The 27,247-nt window shown below is 42.3% G+C and overlaps 1 protein-coding gene across 1 annotated transcript in view; it reads right to left on the reverse strand.

Annotated features, from left to right (window-relative positions):
- Window positions 1-2,248: 2,248 nt before the first annotated feature.
- The window catches only part of HEPHL1 (hephaestin like 1), a 33,921-nt gene continuing 8,922 nt past the window's right edge, over window positions 2,249-27,247 (reverse strand). The window contains exons 2-20 of the mRNA XM_030458380.1: window positions 26,833-27,077; window positions 25,856-26,068; window positions 23,965-24,144; window positions 22,750-23,004; window positions 22,101-22,269; window positions 20,953-21,092; window positions 20,566-20,697; window positions 17,691-17,902; window positions 17,096-17,246; window positions 15,715-15,927; window positions 12,653-12,866; window positions 10,960-11,099; window positions 9,997-10,137; window positions 5,733-5,839; window positions 5,030-5,252; window positions 4,237-4,376; window positions 3,492-3,651; window positions 2,531-2,611; window positions 2,249-2,451 (exon numbers count right to left, since the gene is read on the reverse strand). Of these exons, the coding sequence (XP_030314240.1) occupies window positions 2,249-2,451; window positions 2,531-2,611; window positions 3,492-3,651; window positions 4,237-4,376; window positions 5,030-5,252; window positions 5,733-5,839; window positions 9,997-10,137; window positions 10,960-11,099; window positions 12,653-12,866; window positions 15,715-15,927; window positions 17,096-17,246; window positions 17,691-17,902; window positions 20,566-20,697; window positions 20,953-21,092; window positions 22,101-22,269; window positions 22,750-23,004; window positions 23,965-24,144; window positions 25,856-26,068; window positions 26,833-27,077 (3,319 nt within the window). The remainder of the gene's footprint in view (window positions 2,452-2,530; window positions 2,612-3,491; window positions 3,652-4,236; window positions 4,377-5,029; window positions 5,253-5,732; window positions 5,840-9,996; window positions 10,138-10,959; window positions 11,100-12,652; window positions 12,867-15,714; window positions 15,928-17,095; window positions 17,247-17,690; window positions 17,903-20,565; window positions 20,698-20,952; window positions 21,093-22,100; window positions 22,270-22,749; window positions 23,005-23,964; window positions 24,145-25,855; window positions 26,069-26,832; window positions 27,078-27,247) is intronic.

Raw genomic sequence — 27,247 nt, forward strand, 5'->3', positions numbered from 1 at the left:
TTCACCTTTAGCAACCCTGAATTCATTTCACTGCCCCTCATATTTTTCCAGCTGGTCTCTGAACCACTGTGAACTCAGTGCCAGGAGCACTGGAGGTGCTGGAAGTGACTGTCCGCCCTGTACAGAGCCACCTTCTGCAGTGTGTTTGGTTTGTAGTGCTCCCCCTGGCTCATCCTGCTTCTGTCGAAAGGGACAAATTGTTCCCTTGTGCACTAAAGTCTTCCTTTATTAAAGTCCTAGTTTTTAAAACTACTGTTCTATCTGCTTTCAATTACTCCTTCTGTTTTCCCAAACCCAAGGAAATAATTCTCCATAAAGAAACTATACTACAACACTGATTCCCTTTCTTTGTCTCTCTGTGTCATTCTTGTGTTGCTGTATCCTCTCCTGGATGGGGCTGGGGGATGTGACTCACACCAAGATGCAGGTGCCCCTGACATTTATACAATAGTACTAAGGTTTTTTTCTTGTTTGCTCTGTTCTTAATTCCTACAAAGCCATCAGAGATGCTGTCCTTTGTCACAGATGTCAGGGCACAGCTGAGCACAGGGCTGCCTGTGCTGGGCAGGTGATGTTACTTCACTCTTTCTGTGATGCTCCACACTCTGTTTGCAGGGTGTGTCACCTGAGCAAGCAGCAGTAATGTCCTGAGGCCCTGAGACCTTTGGAGGCTTCAGTCTTATTTCACAGCAACCATACCAATTGAGAAGCCTGGCAGGAAAAATTAACTTTGCCAGAATGTTCATACAAATAACTTTTAAAAATTATTGTTACAATTACTTTGGACAGCTCGTTTCTACGGTCAATATACAGTTTTGATTCTGTTCTAAAAAGTCAGAGGCATTAGCTACTCTAAAAGGAAAATACTGAGTAATTTCCTTTATTAACAATATATGTTTAGGTGAAAGGCTTTGGTTTTGGTAGTATACAGAGAGCAAATGTTCTGCACAGACTGTTTTTTGGACAGGAGACCTCAATTTTAGTGTTTACAAAACAGAAAGATGAAAGGACTTATAGTATTTTTCCATCTCAGAGAGAAGATTTAGTGGAGTCTGGAAGTGTTTATTGCTGTGGGGTAACTCCTGTTTGGGCTCAGTCCTGCAGTTCTACCTCAAGTGTGTGCTTTTGATTGACTGAGGCACACAAAGTAACCAAGAAATAACTGAGAAACATCGAGAAAATGTAAATATATTGGTTAAATGAACACCAGTCCAGGACACCATTAAGGAGTGATGGCCAGTAAAGTTTCCTACATTCGAACATACTTCAAAGTACAGAACTGGAAAAAAATGCAATCAGAAAAAAAACCAAAAAAACAACAGCAACTTGAATTTACATTCAAAATCAAATTTGGATAAACAGTTTCACACACAGGTTTGTTCTTGAGCTCCTCTGCAAGAGTTGTAGCTGACATAAACAGGCCAGACTGAGCACTACCTAACTAAAAATTACCTATAAACATTCAAGTACCACTAAACATGGCCTGATTCTGCCTGTCTTCCTCACAGAGGTCAGCCTCCTGATGTCTTCAACACATCTAGAAAGTGAGGTGCTGCTTGGTGTGAAGAGGGGCAGAATGAGGATCACAATGAGTAGCAAAGTACAAAGACAACTTTCTTAGGGGTTGCAGAGGGATAGATTTTTAAAGGGGTTAATAAAAGCTGCTAGGAACTAGCAGCAGGAGCTCTTCTGAACTCCATCTATAATGTTAGGTCCCTAAATGCCTTTAAAAATCTGTCCCTGGTACATGGTTTCCTCATTTAACACGGGGAGGGGGAATAAAAAAAAAAATAAAATAAAAAGGAGGTTATTTAAACATTGGTGAGTTAATTGAGCCAGACTTTGGGAAACTACAGGAACATCCATAATGACACTTACTCCTTCAGGAGCCAGCATCCTTAAAACACCACCTTGGTGGTGTTTATTCCCTAGCATGAACCCCATGTTTCTGCACAGAGAGCATGGATGCCATGCTGCCTGCTCCTTATTCTTGTGGACAAATCCTTTGCAGACAGCGGGGCTCTGCTTGGCTGCCAGATTTGATATTGGGCAGAACTCAACCGAACTCCAGAGGAGTGGAAAAAGTGATGAATTGTATGTGGCTCTCAGACTCAAACCCTACAGCTCATGTTCACTCTTGTGAGAGCTGCCTGTGGGGTAGGACTAGCAGTGATGTCTTGCTCCAGTTGTATTAGCAGCCTCTCATGAAATCCAGTGCAGCTCTGTGAATGATGCTAAAAGCAGGGATTTACAGGGAATCTGCTAGAAGTGCACTTCTGTCATCAAGAGCCTTATAGTGGATCCTGCTTCCTTGGCGGGTCACAAGGCAGAAGAAAGTTAATGCTGTTGACAGCAGAATAAGTCCAATGAAAAAAAAGGCCGTGAGTATCAGGCTGGCATCTCCAGGACTCAAAGTTTTACCAAAAAAATTACCCCCTTTGCCGTCATAATCTGTTAAAAGAAAAGTAGTTCATGAGAAATACATGCATAAATCTGAAGAGTTTTAAACGACATTTTAAAACTTCCTTACCCTTTGCAGTGGTCCTATTTTTTGCAGTAGTTGTATCATATGCTCCAGATGTGAGTCCTCCTCCTGAAGGAGCTTTCCACTCTGTGCAGAGGGAGAAAGGGCATAGCTGAGTCAAAAGTCTTAAGAAACACTTTCTTATATCTGGAAAAGTAGCCCTGATTTTATTAAGTTCTTTCTACCTCACTGATCTGAACAGAAATCCTGATTAGATCAGCACAGCCATTACTCTGGGCCAAAGTCCTTCTCTGGAGGCATCTCCATTACGCCACTAATTACTGTAGTAGTAGGATGAGGGGGAATGGTTTTAAACTGAAAGTAGATTCAAATGAGATATTAGGAAGAAATCCTTCACTGTGAGGGTGGTGAGACACTGGCACAGGCTGCCCAAGGAAGCTGTGGCTGCTCCCTCCCTGTAAGTGTTCAAGGCCAGGCTGGATGGGGCTCTGAGCTGCCTGGGCTGGTGGGAGGTATCCCTGCCCATGCAGGGGGGCTGGAACCAGATGGTCTTTAAGGTCCCTTCCAACCCAAACCATGCCATGATTCTATGATGCTGTTCTGTATTTACTTGTACATTTGAAGTTTCATGGCCAGAATGAATGTGTGTTATAAAATAAATTCACCTTGTCCAAGGAAGCAGTATTTTGGGTACATTTGGCATTACATTTATCACCCAGCTGCTACAGGGTGACAGTACCAGGTGTGCCTGCCAGTGCTGTTGTAGGCCCTGGGGAGGAATGTAGCAAACACCGTGGGGACCCAGGCAGGAGATAAGTGAAATTTTGTGATGTGGAGCAGCTCAAAAAGCACTTCTGACCTCACTGTGCATGGCAGTAATTTACTGATGCTTCCCACCAGCACGCAGAGCACAGCAGTGACATTACTTCTTTTTCTGGCTTGGCTCCTACCTGATCTGCTGTGATACCACCTCTGAGTCCAAGGAGAGGTTTTTCTGATACTGCACCTGCTTTATTGATGGTGTAGGTTGTCTCCATGCCAGCGTGGATGTGATCAGCTACGTGGCAGTGCAGAAGCCACGTTCCAGGATTTTCTGCTACAAGTTCAACTGTCTGGAAAGTCCCAGGAAAAAGATCATACACATCTCCTCTGTGGTCCTTATCTGTCTGTGGCAAGGCAAAACCAGCATTATAAGAGTCATGCATCAAGTACTTTCCATGGGCACTGAAATATGCCAGTCGGGCTGTCAGCTCCTCAAGACAGATAAAATGCCTCTTGCTACATGTTTTGAGTGTGCCCCACCCAGAGAAACTGAGGTCTGTGGACATCCCTTATTTAATCCATTAATTAAGTAATGACAGGAGACCCTGGACTTCAAGGGCTGGTTGACCAAAGGTGTTTCTTTGAAACAAGGATAATCTTGTTCCTGTCACTCTGTCACAACATGAAACACTACTGTAAACAGGCAAAACCCTCTGATTTCCTCCCTCATGGCTATATACATATTTTTACCCACCTAATCATGTCCTCTAACAGTGACATTTATTCATGTTTCATGACTGGTTCAGAGTGGTAAAAGCTTTGCAAAGATCTAATTCATTTTGTGTTTTCTTCACATGCAAAAACCCCACTGATCTCAGCAGCAGGCCCAAGTTCCATACCCAAGCTCCAAAACCCAGCCAGAACCTGGACTTTTTTGCAGAAAATTCCCATTACACAGTAAAGGTTTTACTTTGATTAATTTTACCAACCTTAAAGATGAAGGTCTGTGCATGGAAGTGGACTGTATGTATATCCACTTCATTGCCCATTCCTATCAAATACCAGTTTGTCCGATCACCTTCATTCATTGTTAGACCCAGGAGACCATTATAGATCTTCCCATTGATTGCTGGAAGAAAATAAAAATAGGACTGATTAATAACTGGCCATGGCATGGGTGATGATAACCTACACTTCAGGCATTCTTCACATTTTTTCTGTGGTGCCCAAGCAGAGGGGACAGACACATGTGGCCTCAACAAGGGCTCTCCATAGTGACCACTGCCATTTCAGGGAGCCAGCCACATTTTTGTTGCAGTTTCCAAATCACCTAACCATACAGCAACAACCATTTATTCTGTTTTGAAAAGCATCAAGTAGGCTTTTTACCAGTTGAGATCAAAATCCTGAACACACAGGATCATCTGAGAAGCCACGTTGGAAAAAGAGGGAATAGAGTTGTTGCCTACAATGAGTACTATTTGTAGAAATGTAAGTTCACTTTCCCAGGGCTATTCCTCCCCCTGTCCAGTCTGTTCTGCCTGGCTCCTGATCTGGTTACTACTACAGCCATGGTTTTAAAATGTCATCCTTACAATCCTACTGAACAAACCCACAAGGATCACATCTCCCAAATGGTAAGGGAAGTCTGGCAGGGCAGCCTCTTCGCTGTCCTAGATTCAGTCTTGATATAAAAATATCTTGGCTGGCCCTCATGAAATCTTTTTATTTCCAGAGTTACTTCCCAGAGTCTCTTGGCTGTTGCCACCGAGTCCTTCATACCATGCATGCTGTTGCCTTCTACAAAGTCCTTAGTGGAATTAAAATCATCAGGATTCTTATGAAGGTATGTTTCAATATTTTCTTTCAAATACCAGGATTCATTTTCATCAAACACCATAAACAGAAGGGTAAATTCACGATCAATGTCCTTCCTTAGACCTCTTTCATCTAGGATTCCTTTTCTGCAAACTACAAGAGGCCCAATCAGACCACTGTATGTGTCCTGAAATAAAACAAATATATGCATTACAAATTTTCTATTACATAGAAAATTTACATAGATATTACATAGATATGTATATAAGATATTACATAGTCTAATTAGAGATTAAATAAAGCTGAATTTCCATTTTCCTATCAGATGATAAAAAATCAGGACTGTCTGATTAGAGATAGCTTTTTCTACATATCTCTATGTTAATGTACCAAAGCAATGCTTTGGTTTAACTCAAAATCCCTTCAACCGTTCTTTAAGGAAGGAATGATATTACCATGGTATATCCCTGGGTATTTCAGCAGATTCAGTTACCCAGGTATATGCAACTGCTATCAAAGATGACAAAGCATCCAGCATCCAGCTCTATAAATTATAAATCCTTGTGGTCCACACAGAAATGAGAATCAGGATCCTTTCAGAACCACTATGCAAGGCGTGAGGCTTTATCCAGAGCAATGTAATCTTTAATGACCATTTCTTGGTTACCTTTACAAAATTCACTGTTGAATAATAAACCCAAGTGATACAGTTTGGGTCTGTTTTACCAGGGCCAGATCGTTCTGGGACGTTCCACCTGTAGGTGTTTATTTCCCCTGAAATAGAGAGAACAATTTTATCACAAACAGCTGGGTATGAGAAGCTTTGAATAGTATGTTACTGAGATCTGCTCATCAAAATATGATCTGCATCAAAGCTATCTGTGAAAGCAGGCAGGAATGGGATACGGGTGAGATTCTGCCTTTCAGGAGGTCACTGAGATTCCAGTGGGGTAAATGAGGGCAGATGGCCCCCAGAAAAGGAGGTCTGCAAATGGTGCTGGCAACAGTGGCAACGCTTGGAGGGAAGTTTGGAGAAAGTTTCATCTTTCTCTGGAGGCAAAACTTGTAGTGGATCAATGATCTTGGATGTAGATGCTTAATATCAGTTGAAAGTGTCAGGAGCTAAGCTCCAGAAAATATTTCCTGGATTTTCTCAATTGAAAAGGGCACTGAGTTGTGCAGTTGTCCCTGGGATTTTGCAGACAGTGCTGCAGAAGTGTAACAGCTCTGGGTCAAGAGAGGAGAACTGAATATAAATCATCATGCAGACTGGGAGGACAGGGGTTTACTTCCCTCTTCCAGCTAAGTCCCCTCTCCCTAGCAATTGCCAAAGAACCCCTGTGCCTTTCCAAGAAACATCAGCCCTGCTGCATCCTCCCTGAATAGAGATTCCCCACCTCTGATTTAAAAGAACAGAACAATCTGATGGGGAACTGGGGGAGGACCAGTTCTCTGCACTGAACACAAACACACCTGTGTTTAGATGAGCTGTCTGTCTCTGTCTCTCCTGTGTTTCCCAGCTTGATTTTTCATCTGTTTTTTTGATGGTACTGCAGGGAAGGGTAGGAGGCCTCTACAATTACTTGAGGTTTTATTGATGTGGTTGTTGGTCTCTTCTCCCAAGTAACAAGTCATAGAACAAGAGGAAATGGCCTCAGGTTGTGCCAGGGGAGGTTAAGATCAGATATTGGGAAAAATTTCTTCACTAACAGGGTTGTCAAGCATTGGAATACGCTGCCCAGGGAAGTGGTTTAGTCACTATCCCTGGAGATATTCAAAAGATGTGTAGATGTGGTGCACAGGGACATGGTTTAGTGGTGGACTTGGCAGTGCTAGGTTAATGGTTGGACTTGATGTTCTTAAAGTTCTTTTCTAACCAAAGCTGTTCTATGATTATAAGGTGTGATCAACAACTTTCCCTTTCAAGTGGTGGGAAAATGTTAAGCCAGGCAGCCCAAAAGCCTTCCAGGGTGACAAGGGCCATGAGCAGCTGGGGACAGGCAACAAGCCAGCAGAAAACAAGGAACTCACATGGCCACAGTCTTAGTACAGCCATAGCCCAACAGCTGCCAACAGCTGCCTGCTTCAGGGGGAGGTTTCAAGCTCAAACAGTTATGAAGTGACTGAGCCTACTCTTGTGTCACACTGCTCTGATGGATCATACAATAGTAGGGTTTATTGTACAGCAATAACTACAAAAAAAAAAAAAAAAAAAAAAAAAAAAAAAAAAAAAAGAAAAGGAATGGTGACTCTGAAATACACTGTATGAGATGAGTGTCAGGTAAATGCTGTGACATCTTTTAATCTTGCAGGGCAAGCACCTTCTGTTCATTACAGCATGGGCTCATGTACTTCAGGGGAGATCAGAAACAGGACACAACACTATGCTAATAGGACAGAAAACCTGAGCAAGAAACCTCTCAGTCTCAGAGGCATGCATGCCATGGAGACACACATCAAGGAGGAGTATGTCATCCATCAACATATGGATGTTCTGCATCACCTTTTTAGAGGTGTGTGATGTGAGGATTGATCCTGGTAATGGTCATTTACCACTACTTTGCTTTTTATTCCTTAATTCAGAATGTATGGAGGCTGTAGATGGAAAAAAATCCCCATTCTGCTTAAAGCCTGAGACACTTCAGATGACATAAAAAATGTACCTTTGAAGTGCAAATGAAGCATAACCATGGGAAAGATTGACAAACAAGAGGAAAATGGATGTTTTCTTCCTTTTTACTGGTGAGTAAATGGTATAATGGACAGGGTGAGGTCAAAGCTGTTTCAGCAGAGCTGTGTTGGATTAGGCTGCTTTGGATCTGCTCTGTGCACCTCTTTACTACACCACCCAAATATCCTAAGGAGCTTGCAATGTTCTCAGGAGCACAGTTTAGCAGGCCATAAATCTGACTGATGACTGGTTCAGGATTTAATAGAACTAAATGGGTTCTGGGGAGCCTTTGGGGAGCAGTCAAGCCTGTCCTAGGAAGAGAGCCACAATTTCAAGATGATTGTTGTGGGGACTGAAGTGCCCAGGAACTATTATTGTTTTGTGAGACTTGTTTTCCCTGTTAACTGCTGTTTCCAAATTCCTAAGGAAAAGTCACGGCTCTTGCTGAAGAATCCTTTCTTTTGTCTTACTGTCACACACCTTCCCTGGCCTAACTCGTCCCAAGCCTGCTCCCATGTGGACACAGAAGACATGACAGTGGTGTTCTCAGTGTTACACCTCAATAAAACAGCATTGTTTTAATAAACAATGTTTAATAAACATATGTTCAATAAATCATAAAACAGATAACAAAACAAGGAAATCATGTAAATCAGCTGCCTTTTTCACTCCCCCACCTCCCCATATATTAACCACATTCATCAGACTTCAGCAAAGTAGATGCTGGTTCATGTTTGGCCATGAACTTGCTTGTGATTGCACTGTATCAATACAGCTACCTACAGGAAAGAGATTTCAGCTTCCAGAGAGGTTTACTACATAAGAATTTCTTTTCATTTAGCTTCACACTGAATCTCACAAACACCATAGAAAATAGTGCATGGGTGATGGAAAGAAAACGTATGCACATTTTGAGCTGACTGTAAGTGACCTGCTAGAAAGCAGCTCTGTGGATAAAGACCTGGGAATCCTGGTGGGCAACAGGGTGACCATAAGCCAACAGTGTGCCCATGATTGTTATAAGCCAGCAGTGTGCCCTTGTGGCCAAAAAGGCCAATGGCAACCTGGAATGCATCAAGCAGAGTGTGGCCAGCAGGTCGAGAGAGGTTCACCTCTTCCTCTGCTCTGCCCTAGTGAGGCTGCATCTGGAATACTGCATCCAGCTCTGGGCCCCCCGGTTCAGCAAAGGTCTACAAAGGGGATTAGGAGATTAGCACATCTCTCTTATGAGGCAAGGCTGAGAGACTTGGGTCTTCTTAGTCTGGAGAAGACTGAGGGGGGGATTTTGCCAATGCTTATAAATACTTCGCATATGACTGTCAAGAGGGTAGAGGCAGAATTCTGTCACTGGTGTCCACTGACAGAACAAGAGATAACTCGAACAAGCTTGAACATAGAAAGTTCCACCCACTAAGAGAAACTTTGTTACTTAGAGGGAAGCAGAGCACTGGAACAGGTTGCCCAAAGAGGTGATGGAGTCTGCATCTCTGGAGACATTAAAACCCCACCTGGACACCATCCTGTGCAACCTGCTCCAAGTGAACCTGCCCTAGCAGGGGGATAGGACTACATGATCTCCAGAGGTCCCTTCCAACCCCAAACATTCTGTGACAATGCCTGGGTTTGAGTTTGGCTTCCTAGTAGAATATAAAACCCGATAAAAATTTTAACAGGTATTTTTCTATATGAAAAATCCCAGTTCTGTGAAAACTATTTCCCACTATTTTCTACAGTAGAAACTGAGGCATATTTGGTACACTTTTTCAAAGACATGTAAATCACTTGACAGTGACATTTTGCACATTACACCTCAGCTCTGAATGCAAGAACCCGTTCAGTGTAGATAAAGGCACAATTAACACTGCCAGCAGCAACTCTACCAGTAAGTTTCTCAGTTTTTAAAACATTTAGTTACAGTTTCAGTCTACAGCAAATGCAGCACTTGCATGTAGTTCTCTTGCCATGATTATGAGTCTGTTTTTGTTTTTTTATCAAGTGGTGTTATATTCCTGTTTCTACCCCTGATAAGGACAAAGGCTCATTCTCTGCCCAAACATGCCCCTTTGATCAAGAACCTCCATGTATAACAACATGGAATCAAATCTGAAAAAAAACATCGAGCATATTGTCCCTGGAAAAACAAGTGTAAGCTTGAAGGAGGGATTATCATCTGTTTAAATGCTTTTACATACAGTCTTTTTATCTCCAAGGTAAAAAAAAAAAGGGGGGGGGGAGAGTGGGAGAGTGGAGGGAGCCTTACCAGGAAGAGTAATTGGTGTCTCAGGTTGTTCTTCACAACCCACTTCTTCTACCCCATGTGCACTTATCGAATAAGGCCTGGTGGCTTTGTTCTTAAACACAATCAGTACAGAGTCACCAACCTCAGCGTGGAGTAATGGCCCTAAAACAAAAGATGCTGGTCATTAATGCTAATTTTCTGAATTTCACAAACTTTCAATAGCTTGGCCTGGGAGAGAATCCAAGGTCTTTCTCAAAACCCTTCAGCTTTCAACATTTTCTCATTCTTTCAGCAAATCTATCAAAATCAGTTTGTTTTCTTGGCTGATTAAAAACTCTCTACATATAAAACCAATATTTTTTCTTTTCAGTCAATGGGAAGAGTTCACTCTGAACAGGTCTTTGGACAGCTTGTTTTTAAGGAAAACTCTCATGGGTGGTTTTTGTGTATTTCTTCAACTGGCAGCAGTTTTTTGTTTTTTTTTTAAGACTACTCTTTTACTTTTGTACTGCAAAAAAGGAAATGTCAAATGTATTCCTAGAGAGTGTTGATTACTTTATGATCAGCTGTTGACCTCATCATCCATCCCACAAAAAAAACCATAAGCTGATGGGGTTTTTTTGACACACATAAAATTTTGTCTTGCCCAATTTCAGGTACGTATCCAGCCCCTAATATTGATTTAACCTGCCTACAAGACTTTCCCCATGTTATATGCTCTGATGTTAAGGTGAATTCTGGGACTGCCATTTTGTCATCCTCCCTGTTAGTACTGATTAGAAAGCTCCTTGTTAATGTTTGAGAATTAATTCTCTAATTTAGGAAGCATCTTTACACTCAGCAGTTATACAAATGGGGTGTATAATCACTGATAACCTGGAATAGGCATTACTTCTTCTTTTCCATGTTAAAAAAGCTGGAAAACCAGTTTTGGAAATAAATCCAATAATCAGGCTCTGTCTGTGAGCCACAAGAGATACTTGCCCAGAATTTCCAAATGTTCCTCCTCCTCTGTCCTCACTTTGTGCTGCGTGAAGTTGCCATTTGTGTACTCCCTATAAACCACTTTCCTGTATTTTGAGCCAATCAGATCTTCTTCTTGGCTCAAGAAAATATGCCCATAGCTGCAAAATAAAAAGGCCAAAATTAGAAGCATGATACATATCTAAAGGCTAGTAATTGTTGTGTCATTCACCATGGATGTGATAAGAATTTATGGCTTGGATCAATGTGCTGAGTGACATGACACCCTGGGTGATGCAAGAGGTTATAAACAACAAATAATAACAGTGCTAATCCTCACTAAATGCACACCCTCTTCAAACAAATAAATCTGAGCATATCTTGGCACTCACCACAAACTTTTGGGAACACAAATCCTTCACCAGAGCTATCAGAATAGAGATGAGGTTCAAGCTATAAGTGGATTTACCCACTCCCTGCAGCTCCATCCTCTGCTTCAACAAAATATACTCTGTCCCTGCACACCTGAATCCTCTTATCACCATGGCTGCTTTTTCTCTCTGCTGCAGGCAGATGAAAACTGAAGCCTGACCTTGCAAAAGCAAATGCCATCACCTGAGTTAAGGGAGGGGGTGATTTACCCTTTCCTCCTGCTGCTGCGCACTGTGCAGGGCTGGATGCTTTCTCAGCATGAAAATAAAGTGAGATGTGTATTTTTCTTTCTGCATCTGGCAGAAGATGCTTTTTTTGTGCCCTCCAGGTTTGTGCAGTCACCCAGTTTGTTGTGCAGGCTGCCTGGCCAGCAGAGGACACTCGGCACCAGCTGCAGAGCAGAGCCTGCACCCTCTGCCCAGAGCAGCTCAGTCTCCTGGCACCTCATCTCCAAGGTTGTGAGGTTGGCTCACAACATACTAGATAAAAGCAAAACATGCCCCAGGAATGATGCTTATGGTAATCATATATTGTGTGTGCAGCAGCAGCCTTTGACAAGACTGAACTTAGTATTTTCTTTATATACATTTTGTCACTTGTGACTATTCAGGTATATTTTTTGTAAAGGAAGATTTTTTGTAAAGTCTTCCTCTTTATAGGGTGCAGCTACTCAGCAACTTTTCCAATGTTTGTTTTAAAAATATATTCCTTGTTCCGTTTTGCTTTCCCCAAGGTGGTATCAGAGACCCCACTATGCAGCATGATCTGGAACCTGTAAATTCTACACATGCTTTTTATTCCTTAACAGAGTGAAGTGTAGACATGGTGCACTTGCTGTGGTTATTGTGTTCTGACTTTTCCAGGGGATGCTGCACTGTAGTGAAGCAGCTCAGCACCTCCCTAATCCTTCTGCACTGCTTGAGGGCTCTTGTCTGGGACAGGGTTTCTTCTTTATGAGCACTGGGATGGGGAGATTGGGGAGAGAGGAAGGAGGGAGCTGGGGAGCATTACTCTAAAGGTGAGTCAGGACATAGATTTAGGGACTTGGAGGCCTTCTTGGGTTCAACAGCATTACAGCTCTCTGAGAGAACATTTCAAAATGCTGCCTATGAACTAATATCATCTGAGAGGTTGGGTTGTTACTTATAAATATATTTTCTCTTTTGTTTGGCTAAGAGTACCTCCTAAAAAGTACAAGTCTGGTTTCATGAAAGGATGCTACAAAGTTTCTCCTTCACTATGAATTTGCCCCATGAACACAAGCATTTTTTTCTTTGGGTACCTTTCCTCATTGCTGCTGACATTGTAAATCTTGGGTGCTGAGCTCTTATTTGAAACATAATCCCACTCCACCTCCTCTGCAGCAATGTAGTAGAGCCTTATGGCTCCATTCTGCTTCTTGGCTTGGGTGGTATTACGACAGCTGCTGACCTCATAAAGATGTTTCATTCCACCAACAAAGTGATCAAAAGTCCTGCAAACCACTTTGAATGTGCCTGGAAAGGAAAACACATGAGATTAAGGCAATTTATAAAACTTTTAAGAGCAGTTTAGCAAGTTAGGTCCTGTGCTTCGTACATCTTTGATCTCTTCTCAGCTAAGCCTGATCTGTGATGCTGTATGGAAAGTAAAGCAAGGGAATGCTTGTACAGATTGATAAAATCATTTTGGTTGGAAAAGACCTGTAAGATCATCAAGTTCAGCTGTTAACCCATCACATGCCCCCATGTGGCATCACATGCCATTAAACCATGCCCCTATGCACCACATCTACACACCTCTTACCATATTTTCAGGGATGTTGACTCCATCACTTCCTGGGCTAGCCCATCTCAGTGCATGACAACCCTTTTGGTGAGACATTTTTCCAAATATCCAATCCAAACGTCCCCTGACCCGGCCTGAGGCCATTTCCTCTTGTCCAATCACTTGTTGCTTTGCAGAGACCAGCGCTCACCTTGCTACAACCTCCTTTCAGGTACTTGTAGAGAGCAATAAGCTCTCCCCTCAGCCTACTTTTCTCCAAGCTAAACAACTACAGTTCCCTCAGATGTTCCTCATGAGACTTGTGCTCTACACCCTTCATCGGATTCACATCTATTAGAGTTAGGTTAACTTAGCCAAGGGAGCTAGTAAGCCTCATTTTATTCCAGGTGCCCATCCTTTGTCACTGTTTCCTTGGACAACCAGAAAAGTATGAAGATTCTCTTAATCTTTCTTTTGTTCCTAATGTATTTATAGAAACATTTTTTATTGTCTTTAACAGCAATAGTCAGATTAAGTTCTGTTTGGGCTTTGCACCTTCTAATTTCCTTCCTGCATGATCCCATGACATACTTGTGGTCCTTCTGAGTTGCCTGCCCTTCCCTGTGGATCGTCCTGGCACCAGAGCTGCTCACCTCAGAGCCTGCTGGATTTGGAAAAGTAAGGGGACTGAAGAAGAAACTAGCTGACAAAATGGGTATGGACCACTCATCTCTTTTAGTCACCACGTATGCCATGATCCAAAGACATAAAAGGATTAGGATTCAAGCAGACATTCTCAGGCTCAAAACCAAACTTGCACGCAAGACGCTGCAGGGCTGGGAGCTGTAGCATTACAACAGGCTCTTCAGCTAAATGCAAAACGTGACTGCAGGCACTAATGGAGATCCATAAGTCAGCATGTAACTTTCTGCTCCATCAGAAGCTCTAGACTACTCCATCTTTGCTCCAAAAATCTCCATAAATTATTTCTATCTCATTAAGTTAGATTAATTTAGCCAAAGGAGCTCTGAGAAGGAATCAGTTTGATGTCTGGCCTTCACCTGTGCTACCCAGCCTGCAGAGATGCCCACAGGGAGCACAAAAAGATTTAGGGGAGAGTGCAAATACTGATAAAGGCAGAGAGAAACAGGGTGTGTGCTTCAGAGATGCTGTTTCCTTGTCCCTGAGCCAGCCTTGGGGACATGAGATTCCCCACTGAACCCCTGCAGTTGTTCTGTCTAAGCAGGCTGATAGAGGCCTCTGTGAGACTTTTCAGGACAGGTACAGACCCATTATATGAGGATACCTGTGACAAACAGGAACATGCTGCTTAACTATTTATTTATGTGCACCTACATAGTATAAAACCAGCTGATTTAAACTGCAGCTTTCTGATTCTTTCTCTCCCTCCATGAAAGGCCAAACCACTATGGACTTGTTTTGTTGCTGTTTTTATTTTTGTTTTGTTTAGTGGCTCTGATGGCCAAAAGCTGAAGTGACAGTGGGGGCATCTTTTGGCATGCCATGGGAAGATTTTAACACTTGTACTTCCTTCTCATTTACTCAAGAAGAAGCTGGCCACAAAGTAGCCCTGTGTAGCTCCAGCTGCTAGCACTCTTGTGAAGGAGGAAAGAACTTTCACAGCTGTTTTGTGTGTGAGTTGGTGATGGAACCTAAATTAGAACCATAGCTCTTTTCAGGCTGGATCTCAATTCACTCCTTATGCTTCTAGGGCAAAAGTTTTGAAAAATGTAAACCAGCATGCAGTTAAAGAAAATAACATATGTTGGTGATTGTAAAGATATGCTAAACTGTTCAGTTTCCTTTATTACCAGCAGAAGGTTAGCTGGTAAACATTAAAAGTCTCCAAGAATATATTGGTAAATGTGAGTCCTGCAGTGCAGTTTCATGGCAGATGGTAGAAATGTATAGAATATGCATAAGAGAAGAATCTGCTCTCCTAAAGGCACAGGGGCCAGAGGTCTAACCTGGTATGTCCAACAAGGCCAGAAGGTATTTCTGTCAGGTGCTTTGGCAGAGCTTTGCACAACTCTGATGACTGTGTTGATTTAAACAGTGTTGCACTAATGCAGCAGATAATGTTGCACTGTTTTTCATAAATATATATTACATAAGTAAATATTCTTAAATAAATATTACATGGTATCTACAACAAACAAACATTCTCTGAGTTTGAAGAATGTATTACTGGATTATACATGGGAATTAATATTACCTTTAATGTATTCACTTCTAAAGAACTAATAGTATTGCAAACCTGCTATTTAAATCCTAAAATTTCTTAAATTGTGGTGACTAGCTACATCACAATGAACTTTATCTTTGCTAAAAAAAAGCCTGTTTCAAAATTTATGGTAATTCTGTGAGCATCCTGTTAGTTAATCTCTCTGCCTGTCCCAAGATCCTCAGGGCCTCTGCTCTTCGATGCACATATCTATTTGATTTATAGAATAAGAAAAGTAGCCAAGCCAAATGCCCACAGTCTCCATGCTTTCAGGCTCCCTCATGCAGAGCAGAGCAGCTCACCAATGGTTATTTTGGGTGCCTGATTTCTGCAAGATAAATTGATGGACGTACCCACACGGTCTGGCTGCATCAGCGCTGTCCCCGATAAATGAGGAAACAAGGCCAGCCCGTCCCTCGTTGTGCCCCTCAGGTCGATGGTATTTCCTTGGAAATGAACCCCGTGCATGTCGTAGTGACTACCCAGCCCGATGAGGTGCCAGGAGACCTTCTCATCCTTGCACATGGCCAGACCTGGCAGGTTACCAAACAAGAAGCCATTGACAGCTGGAGGAGAAAGAAAGAAAGAGCCTGGTTGGCAGCAGTCGATGGAAACTCATCCCAGATCCTCCTCCTGCATCTCTGGCAAGAGACTCGTGACTCAGCAAGTCACAGAATTAGTTCAAGGGGCTTTTTGTGAAGCAAAGGTAGCGCTGGAGACCACAACTATGCCTCAGTGCTGTTCCTACAAACTCTGAGTTTCTACTTTTTTTAAAGCCTGTGAAATCTTGTAATAGCCCTTTGTGATGATGTAGTACTTCTCCTGAGTTTTTCAGGGTGCTGCACAGAAACCAGTTCATTATAGAAATTAGGTGCCTTCTTTCAGCCTACCTTTCATTCAGGAGAATGTATAAGCAGCTCATTAAGGCCATTAAGTGTGCCAAAAAGGGTCTGAGTTACAAGTTCAGCTCTGATGGAGACTTCTATGTGATTTTCAGTTCTATTTATACTTCCAAAAATGTGTCTCTGTTCACAAGTGTTATGTTTTCACAGGTGTTATGAGGCTAAACTTCCTAATCCTCAAACAGTATGGTCACTGGGTGAAAGATATAATGGCAGAAAGAAGTTTGAGATGCCACCTTATGAAGGAAGAACAAAATAGAGGGGTCCAGAAAGTCCTGAGTTTCTCTGACAATAAATTTTCTCAGTGCTCTTCAGAAGATTAGAGCAAGGAGAGGTTATGTGATGTGCTCAAGTCTCTCATGTCAGGCATAATTTGGAGGAGGCCCATGCTGTAGTCAGATACTTAGATCAAAAAGTGACATTTTAAAATATTATTGCCCACCCCCCTTAGTCTTTGCCTTTCTTCTGTGGGAGGTGGTCACTGCCTAGGTGGGAGCTGACAGAGCAGAGCAGGCAGATCTTCATGTTCTGAGTCAATGCCAAGGCCAGCAGTGAAATTTAAATCACCAGTGAACATTGGCCTCTTCTGAAGCTGGTGCCTGACTCTGGGATTAGGCCTTTTTATAGACCCAAGGTTTGTAGCTAAAAGCTAAGTGCTGTTCCCTGTCTCTAGGTGTGGTTGGTAGGTGGGTGCATTCATTGCCAATGTGACTGAGGTTTCTACATGCACTCCAGTGTGCTCCAGTCTGCCAGGAACAATGAGAAAATCTGCCAACTTGTCTTTCTAATATCACTGAAGAAAAGGTATAATGAAAAGATATTCATTTCATACCATGCATTTTGTTGGATTCCTGGAAATCTGCATCATTTTTATCTACTTTTGAAGGGTCTCCAGTAAATGTTTCGATATTCTTGTCCAGATACCAGCTGTCATTCTCATCAAAGATTGAAAAGAGGAGGTAAAATTCTCTGTCTATTCCTTTCTGTAGCCAAGAAGGAACCCAAGACATTAAAAACAGGCTGTGCAGAATTACCCAAGTAAAAATTACTATTTTTTTTAACAAAGCTTTCCTTTCCCCCCAGAATTGCAGCCACCTTCTCACTGTGACCCTGAAGGGACAGGGATTGGCACTCTTCTCTCAGACAGAAGGATAAATGAAGTGACCATTACTTATTTAGGATGAAAAGATGTATTCATGGCTAAGAAGTGTATGGAAAAGAAGGAAAACTACGGGGTGAGCCAGAATACTGGGGAATGACAGTTTTATCTTCGTAACCATCCCTTTAGGTCAGCTTTTACCCTGAAGACTACCATGTGGTTTATTTCTTAAAACTGAGCTAGGAACTAGGCAAACTGGCCCATGTGGAGCTCCCCCCAGAGAGCACCATCCTGCTCTTAGGGATGGGCAGATGTCCAGGCTGAGCACCTGTGTCCCGTCGTGATTTAGTGCATTCTTCCGACAGACCAGCAAAGGGCCCACAAGACCAGAGTTGGTGTCCTTGACAGCATCAGTAGCTGAGTAGTACAGATAGGTCAGGCACGGGGGGTCTCTGCCTACTGGACCTCCATTTTCAGGCACCCTCCACTTGTATGTGAAGGTTTCACCTGGTTTAACATGGGCTCCTGGCTTCAGATATCCTGCAGGGAGAAAATTGAGAAGCATCGAGGTTATGGGAAGGTTTTGTCTTCCTGAATATAACCACTAGCTGGGAGACAGACATAGCTGCTGGTTTCTGTGAACAAGCTCCCCCCTGCAGCCGCAGCTCAAGCACCATCTCATAGTCTGGGCACTTATGCCAGGAGGACATCTCACTGAAGTCCTGTGCCATGGGGACAACCAAGCCCGTTCCCTGCAGAACAAGTTTAGCTGCTTCACCCAGACGCCTCCTGACGCTATCTGAATTATCTGGATTCGGTCAGACAAGACATAAAGAGCTCATCCTTGTGCTTAAGTAGCTTCTTCTAATGTTTGTAGCTTACCTGCCCTATCTTGAGGTTCATCTGCAACACAAACACAGACTTTTCATTAAGCACCAACAAAGCGATTACATCAGCGAGCAGAGCTGCTCTTGGGGATGCTTAGAAATTCAGAACAAATCTGATCCTGGTAATTGCTTATTTTTTATTTTGTAGCAATGGACAAAATCTCCAGAGAGCAGTTGCTATTGTTTTCAGAAGCTGCTTTTAAAGGATTTGGGCCATTGTCTGCTGCCGTGCACAGGGTGGATGTAGCACCACTCATGTGATTTAGACACCATAAAGGAGCATCAGTACCCTCTCAATGAGGACTTACAAAAGGGATTTGAAAGGAAATTCAGGAAAAGGAGTTATCCCTGCACCCTTTTAAGAAAGAAAAAAGTATTAAGTTATCTTTCTGGTTTTCACTATGAGGAAGACCAAACCAGAAATTTTGTTTAACACTTAAATACCCATGGCTGGATTTTTTTAGCAGAGCCAGATGTGTCTGGAAGCAGCAGACTTTGCTGGTCTTTGTAATACACCAAGAGAATCCTCTTGGAAACTTTTCATGAGTGAAAATACCAGTATTACATTTACACACATGGTGTTTGCCACAGACTGCAATACAAAGTAGAGCACTCCTGCAACATTATCTGATGCTACTGGAGTCATCCTGCAACAGTGATCAGGAAGGAGAAGAACATTGATTTGGTGCTAAAAGCTTTCTGACAATGGACCACTGTCATATGCAACTCAAAAGAATATCTCCTGAGAGAAAAGTTAAGAAAAAAGATGCCTGTTGACACCTGTAGATGCCTCTACATATGTTTATGTAGTATTTTCCATGAATAAGCTGCATTCAGACAATAAAAAAACTTTGAAAAATCATTTACCTTCATTTCAAGCCTACAGACCCTGTAAGAGCTTTACCTGCCTATACTTGTAGATAAGGATGACAGAAATCCAAACCCCAAGGGCTACAGGGAGAGAAGAAGGGGCAAAAAGATTGTTAGGAGGAGATGTATCTCGAGTCAGGGTCCTCTCCAAAGCCCCAGAGATGGGCAGCACACACTGCTGCTGAATTGCAGGATTTGGTTTGATTTTGTTCCATGCCAAAGGGTGCAATGCTGATGGGTGCTTTTATGGGGAGTGTTAAATGAAGTGTCACTCTATCTGATGTATGCAGGTGACTCCAAGGCTGATCTCAGGCCATTTTTTTCAGGGTACAATAAGCTCTGCTGGCAAATTTGTTGTGTTGCAAAGTCAGCAGACAGAGACAACAGAATTTAATAAAGCCTTTTGTACTGCTTTTATTGTATGACATTAGGAGTTGTACATGTTGACCTAATTCTTAGTATACTTCTCAAAAGAGTCATTATGTCTTGTGAGTTTCTTTCTGATTTGTTGTGGTGGAAACAAAGCAATTTAGACAAATAGAAACCTACCTTTATTTTTAATGCTGAAAATGCACCAACTTTTTCAGAGACCATAATATTATCTCTGTAGACACATGGATGGGATTCAGCTCACTGTACTTCAGCCTTCTTAAGCTTAGTCCCTAACCCAAACTCTATGCTGCTTCTGTACCAACAGAGCCAGAAAGACTTCTCCAGACTGTCACCTACTGTCTTCTAAAGAAAGATGTTTAAAGTAAATGGAACTTCTTATTCTCTGTAGGAATTGTTTCTTGTCACTGACAGAAAAGGATACCTTCCAATTAAATGTGACATTTAACATTTAATAATTAAGCTTAGGTGATAAAGATCCTGTTCTTGCACAGAATGAGAGGGAGACTTTGGTATATGTTCCACTTCAGCATCTGCATATTTATGAGGATTAATAAGGATATGACTGCTTCACATTCCAGATCACTCAGATAAAAGACGTTTCTGACACTGACTATCCTGACAGGGAAGCAAGAGCAATGCCTGCCCTGGAGAATCAGGATTGAAGCAACCCAGACTATGTGGATAGATATATCCAAATACTCAGCAGGGGCGTCATGCCAGAATCTAAGCTTCATCATTCTGGAGCATGCCCAGAGGAGATCCACTGACTGCAGTGAGCAATATTAGATTAGAACTGATATAAACTGGATTATGACTTTTGCTCAATGTGGAGTTCAGCTAGTTTTAGATGCCTTGTCTGGTATGGGTCCATGGGAAAAAACAGAAGATTGACAGACTGGGGAGTACTGTGGGCTGAGACACATGGAGTAGAGGCAAGCTTATCAAATCACCCCTTCTGTGCCTTAGCATCCACAAAAAGAGCAAAGAGAAACAACAGATTTTTAGGCTCAGGTATTCTGGATGTGAGAACACAGCAGAACTATCAAAACTTACCATCTGCATAGGGAGCACCCTCTGACAGCTTGCTGAAGCTCACACCATGGGCCATAATGCTATAGCTCCTTCTGGCTTTGTTGGCAAAGGTAACCAGCACTGTATCTCCCACTTCAGCTTTTATAACAGGCCCTTAAAAAAACCAAACAAGGGAGGTATTAGAAGAACTGCTCTCAATTTCTTTCCACCTATATAAGAGAAGGCTGCTTGGGAGCTTCAGGAGCAAAATTGCCCTCTGGATCCAAGTGGATCTGCATTCAAACCTGATATAATGACAGAAAGGAAAAATATTATATACTATATAACGTTTTATATATAATATAATATAATATAATATAATATAATATAATATAATATAATATAACATAATATAATATACTACTGTACCAAGTATTCCCAGGTGCTTCATCTTCTCTGACAGAATTTTCTTTGTACTGAAAGTTGCATCAGTATATTCCACATAGTGAACTTTCCAGTACTGCCCTCCTATTCTGTCAATCCCTTGTGTGAAATATGTTGCAGATTCGCTGTGAAATTAAAAAATTGGACTGGTTAAATAACAGCAGGTTCAGGTAGAACCCTTAATTTCAGACAAAGTTATTACTCCAGGCCCAAGAGAAATGAACCCCAAGTTATTAGTTTGCATATTCATTTCTAGTAGACAAAGGGTGATATTACTGGTCTAAACTACAGTTATAAATTAGCTAGCAAATGGGTAATGGCCTCAAGTTGTGCCAGGGGAGGTTTAGGTTGGATATTAGAAGACACTTTTTCACTGAAAGGATTATCAAATGCTGGAAGGGTTGCCCAGGGTGGTGGTTGAATTACCATCCCGCCATCCCTGAAGGTGTTTAAAAGTCATGTAGATGCCTAGGAACATGATGGCTTTTAGCACCTGAATGGGTAGTTAGGTCCATGGATGGACCTGATGATCTTATCAAGTCTTTTCAAACTAAAATGATGCTATGAGTTTATGATTAGACCCTCAGATGTGTAACCCCAGTTTACTCAGGGAGACATCTATGTCAACTTAACTCTAATGAACTTAGGGCAAGACCTGTGCCATTACCTGTGCACAGAGCATCTCTAATCCTCCTTAGTTTCCCAGGCAGATACTGTAGTACATTTCACCACCATCAGTAATAACAGGGGGGGAAAGCTATGATTAGGGCACCTCAAGGTATGCCAGTTGTAAATGTGAAAGCTGCCTGAGGAGTCTCTATGTAGGGTCATGAATTCTGTTAAACTTTCCATATCTCACTGACTTAGGCTGACTTTAGGCTGACTTAGGGACATGGAGACATGGGGACATGGACCTAATGGAAGGAGATAAGTGTTTCCAGAAGGCAGCTCCGAGCACTGCAGTTATGAATCTTACTTCCTGACAGGACTGTTTAAATCCATTCCTCCCTGCCCCTTTCAATTGAAATTAATAACAGTGCAGGATGTAGCCCTGGTGAATCACTGGGAAACTCTCACCCAGACTCCTAACCTCCTGAAGTTAAAGCACAAGAGGAGAGGACAAGAAATCTTACCTGCCAGTGGCATTTAAACCCTGCCCAGTGAATTTATCATAACCGTCAGGTCCGTAATTCCAGAGTACTTCTTCAGCAGCAATATAATATCTTCTCTTGTGGCTGAGTGGTGAAGGATGAGACAGGTTTTTTTGGCAGATCTGAACATCATACAGTGCCTCCATGCCACCTGGGAGGAGAAAGAGACTGGAGACAGTCCTTGGCCAAATGCATAGCCAGCAATCTCACTCATATAAATGCACATTAAAAACTCTCTAGGAGCTTATGGGAATTGCACACAATCACTATGGGAAAATTCTGCTTCTAAAGACATCCCTTACAATGAAAAGTTATGACAAGGGCTTCTCTCAACATTCATCAACATCTCCATTTTACACAGCAAGTGTGGTGCCAGCACTGGGTCTAGCAAGCCTTCCCCATATGAATTACACAGGCTGAAGATTTGGCCCAATACACGTAACTTCTACCAGTGACTAAACTCATATTCATGACATTTATATGGTGAAATAGTTCCAACATGTTCAGTTAGTCAGATACCAGTGTCAAATCCCACTTCCCCTTGAAACACCTCTCCGTTTTCTTTTCCAAGCAAAAGGGTGACTGGAACTTCTTTGTCCTGAAAAGGTCAGGGGGATTTGTAACACCATACCTCTTAGGTGCTCATTAACCTGGCAGGTTATCAGCCACCTCCCAGGGCTCCCAGGAGTCATCTCTGCTGTGATGAATGTTGCTGGGAACAGCCCGATGACATCTGCCCTCTGATCTCTGCTGCTGAACGTGTGGCCGTAGAAGTAGGCAGCGTGGATATCTATCTCACTGCCCATGCCAAACAAGTGCCAGGACATGGGACTGTCAGCACACATCTCCAGGCCGGGGAGATTGCCATAAATGTAACCATTAATGGCTAAAAACAAAAGTATGAAACTTTATGAGAGGTGAAAGAGAAGTGCCAAGTGTCTCTGATTCATTTCTAACCTTTCCTGACCTGGAAAAGAAGCTCTCTGAATTTCTACACTGAGTGAGGCCCTCACAGGCTCCTTGAAGAAAAATGTTTTTGAACAGCTATCTTACAGCTCTGGATGATCAGATGGTCCAAATTCTCTAGTTGGGTCTGTGAAAAGTTTCCTGGGTGCTTTTAATATATTGCAAAGGCAAAGCCATCACCAAGAAAGCCTAATAATAAGCTTAACTTGTTCTGTAGCTATTTAGCATGTCTGAAACCCATTCTCTCTTATTCTCAGTCATAAATATACTATTATATGACAGGCTTAAGCAATTTAGATTTGAAATTTATTTTATCAGTCAAGCTAGTCTAGTCAGCTCCTTCTTCCTCAGCTTTCATATCTGAGAATACGCCAGGACATTTGGAGAATGAGACTCATATTTTGCAAAATATTTTTGCTCCTAGGCTCCATGGAACAACCAAAACACAGAGAAATATCTGGATTTATCTTCTTACACCAGATCTCCAGATGGCACAAAGTACTATTGGCCAATGGATCTCAAGGGCAGGAGTGGCTGTGCCAGCCAGCCCACCATCCTCAAGGCCTTTTGAGAAATGCTTAATTCTTCCAATACACACATCCAAAAGTGCTCTGCAGACTCCTTTTCTAGGAGCTAAGCAGTCACCAAATGGCTTAAATCTGTTGCCTAAGATAAAACATTAAGCAGGTGGCAGAGCTGGCTCTGAAAGCCAAATCTCCTGTCTGCAAGCCCGAGTGTTGTGCTGGATTTAGGGAGAGGCTTTTTATCAGCACAGTAGATCAATATCCTGACCCACTTAATGCTAACACAAAGAAAGGAGAGATACCACAAGTCCTGCTGAAAAGAGCCAGGTCACAGCTGTAAATCCCCATTTGCTCACCGTGCATTCTGTTGCTGGTCTGGAAACCTTCATCCTCTTTGTCAACCGTGGCTGGTTCTAAGCAGAAGGTGTTTATATTCTCATCGAGGTACCAGCTGAAGTTTTCATCTATAATGCTAAACATCAGGGCAAAAGCGTTAGCAGCACCAGTCCCTTCTATTGAGGTCTCATCTGCAGTTCCTAAATTGCAAACGAAAAGGAAAGTGCTAAAAAATGCCTTGGAGGGGATTGAATTTAAAAGTGATAATAACTTTGGAGCACTCAAGGAAACACAGTGCTCTGCCCCTGATCCACAGGGAAGGATGAATCTCACCTAATTTTGCTCTTCTGAGACATCCTGACACACCCACCCAAACTTTGAGCAGATGAGCATCTCCAGAAGGCAGATTATCTCATCTAAGTCGAGCTGATTTTTCAGGATCTCCTTCATTTGATGCACCAGTAGCTGCCAATGCCTCTGGTCACACTTTTCCCATCTTTAGTCCACTGCACTCAACCCTACCCTTTGATCAGTATCAGCATCTCTGTGCCTGTACAGGCCAGTGAGCCAGATCACAGGCCTGATGCAGCCAGAAGCTAGTGACTTTTTTACTAAGAATTAGTAAAAATTCTGTTGAACTGAGCAACTAAACATGGCTCACCCTCCATGGGCTAATGAGGAAGCCTTGAGGATCATCTAGGAATAGATACTAACATTTTAAAAGGCTGAGGGCAGGATGACTATGCTCTGTTCATGCTAAATTCAGTTATATTATCTGAGTGGCCTTTTAGGGAACAACCTGAGACTGCAGGAGCGGTTAAATTGAGTAGTCTTTTATGAACTGTTGGCAGGTTTAGATTTCATCTAATTGTTGGATCCACTTCTGAACCCATGAAAATTTTCCTTCCTCTGTATCCCCTGGGAGGGAGCCCCAGAGCCTTGCTGGGTGAGGACTACAGCAGAAGCATCCTGCAGATTTCCACGTTGTTGAATTCAAGACTGAGTATGCAAATAACCTGACCTTTCAGGCTAGGATTATTTTGAGTGTGCTATCACCTAGTTTCATGTATTACCCTGTAGTTATCACCTCAGTTTCACATATTGAAGTAGTTCTGCAGATTTCAAAGGTTTCCCATGAGAAAAAAGTCTGAGGCATTTAAACTATGTGAGTTAAGCTGGAGGCCAGGCCTGTCCTTTACACGATGAAGTCTTTCTCTTCTTTATTAATAAAACTTGCTTTACTTGCATGTTCTGTAGAGATTCAGGGCTGGTTTTGTACTGTTAGAGGTGCTGGTGGCAAAGGGAATGATGGCTCAGCTGATAGGAAGGAGAGGGCTGGTAACTGGTCCCTGTTGGCCCCACTACAAAATGAGCAGGCTATAAAATGGGACAGGCTGTCACCTCAGCTACTCAGCACATGTTCCCATATGGTTGTGATATACAACTTGTGAGCTAAAATAAATATATAATCCATATGGGGAAAAAAACATTATAAAGATCACTGGGGTTTCACACGTGGAACTGGCAGTGCTGTCACCCAGCACCCAATCACCCAGACCTAACTTTGTTTCCTAGGCAATGAGTCCTTTGCTCGTCCTGAAGTTATCCAAGTATGGGGACATTTATTTTTGGTCTTGGCCATAAGTGGCTGCCATAGAGCACGTTGCAGTCCCTCCACCAGCCAAGGCAAATCTCTCATGAAGCCAAAAGGGAGCAGGAAGGGGGTTGTCCCAGAGCTACAATACCTACCCTGGGATGCTCCTGGAATGGCCCAGCTATTCCTTGCCCCTTTTTATGGGCTATGTAGGGATAGACTCTAGACCATCAAGTTTATACCTGTAAGCAAAAATTACTGTTAAGATGCCAAGCTTGGCAGAGGGACTTGCTTCATTGCTATTTCTAGCTCAGTACCTTTTTTACAAACCAGCAGTGGCCCAATTAAACCAGATGCAATATCTCTTGGTGTGTCAATGTGAGAATGGTAAATCCAAGTCAAGCAGTTTGAGTCTGCCAAAGTTGGGGAGTAATCTTTCCTTACTGGCCATGTGTATGTGTAATTTCCACCGGGAACCACGAAGTCGTCCTCTTTGCTTTTACCACCAGTTCCATCAGGGTAAAGTGCTCCTAATATATTAAAAAGAAAAAGGAAGATTTTGGTATCCACCCACTTAACTTTTCCTTAAATAAATGTGTGATTTCTTCTATTATGTATCTATAAAATAATAACACAGAATCTCTTGAGAAATTGTGAAAAAATTCAGATGTTTTGGTAAAACCATCAAAAAATGTTGCAAGTTTAAATTTGCTATGTATCTGTAGACAAAGTTTTAAGAATGCATTAATAGGGACTAATTTTTCTTTGGCTTGTAACTCTCATCAGGCATCTACACATTTTGTCAGCTAACACTTTGGATCTTCTCACAGAAAACCAATGAGAGCAATGAATGTAGGGAAATCTACACAATTTTCTAACCAAAATGCACATGCATAGGTTTGGGATTCTGAAAATTTATTCATGCCTGATACAGCCCTATAAGCAAGGAACACACTTTCTTCAAGAACTCCATCCATTCAAACAGGGTAGAAGTAGAAGGAAAGTTGGAATATGCTACAGTGACTTATAATTCAGGAAAGTAATCCAGGGAAAAAGACCTACTGCTTCAATACTGGATTTATCCCAGGAATTGTCAGTTTGTAGCAAAAGTTTTAAAAGATGGGGCTGTTCCTGTTTGCAATCATCAGCTGCAACTACTGATGAGTTTTTGAGAGGATGATCTCAAGTCCTCTGATATCAATGGCCAGAACAGTCAATATCTGGACAAAGTTTTAGCTTCTCCAGGGGAAAAAGAAAGGGAAAGATAAAAAAGAAAGGACAAAGCAGCTTTTACCTTCAGAGTCCTTGTCATAGAAGACCCCATGAGGATGTACGGAGTATGGGCGGGAAGCAAAATTTTTTAGATGGATGATAAAGACATCTTCTTCTTCTGCCTTTAGGACTGGCCCAAGGAACCCCAGCCATGCTGCCTTGGGGATCTCCTGGGAGTAAGTGTCATCTGTGAATTGCCTAAAAATAGCTTTTTTGTACACACGTCCTATCCGGTTGGGTCCTCTTGTTGCATACACCCTTGCAAACCTGGTATGGGGAAGGGAAAATAATTTAGAGACAAAAAACTACCACCTTTCAGAACTGATCAAATAACTGGTGTTTGCAGTGCAGGTAAGTAGTTCCCTGGGATACATCCCATAGCTGGTGGAACAAAAAGCTGAGGAGTAAACCAGGATAGTACTAGCAGGGTCCAAACC

This window comes from Calypte anna, chromosome 1 (assembly GCF_003957555.1).
Source record: "Calypte anna isolate BGI_N300 chromosome 1, bCalAnn1_v1.p, whole genome shotgun sequence".
In the NCBI taxonomy this organism is placed as follows: domain Eukaryota; kingdom Metazoa; phylum Chordata; class Aves; order Apodiformes; family Trochilidae; genus Calypte; species Calypte anna.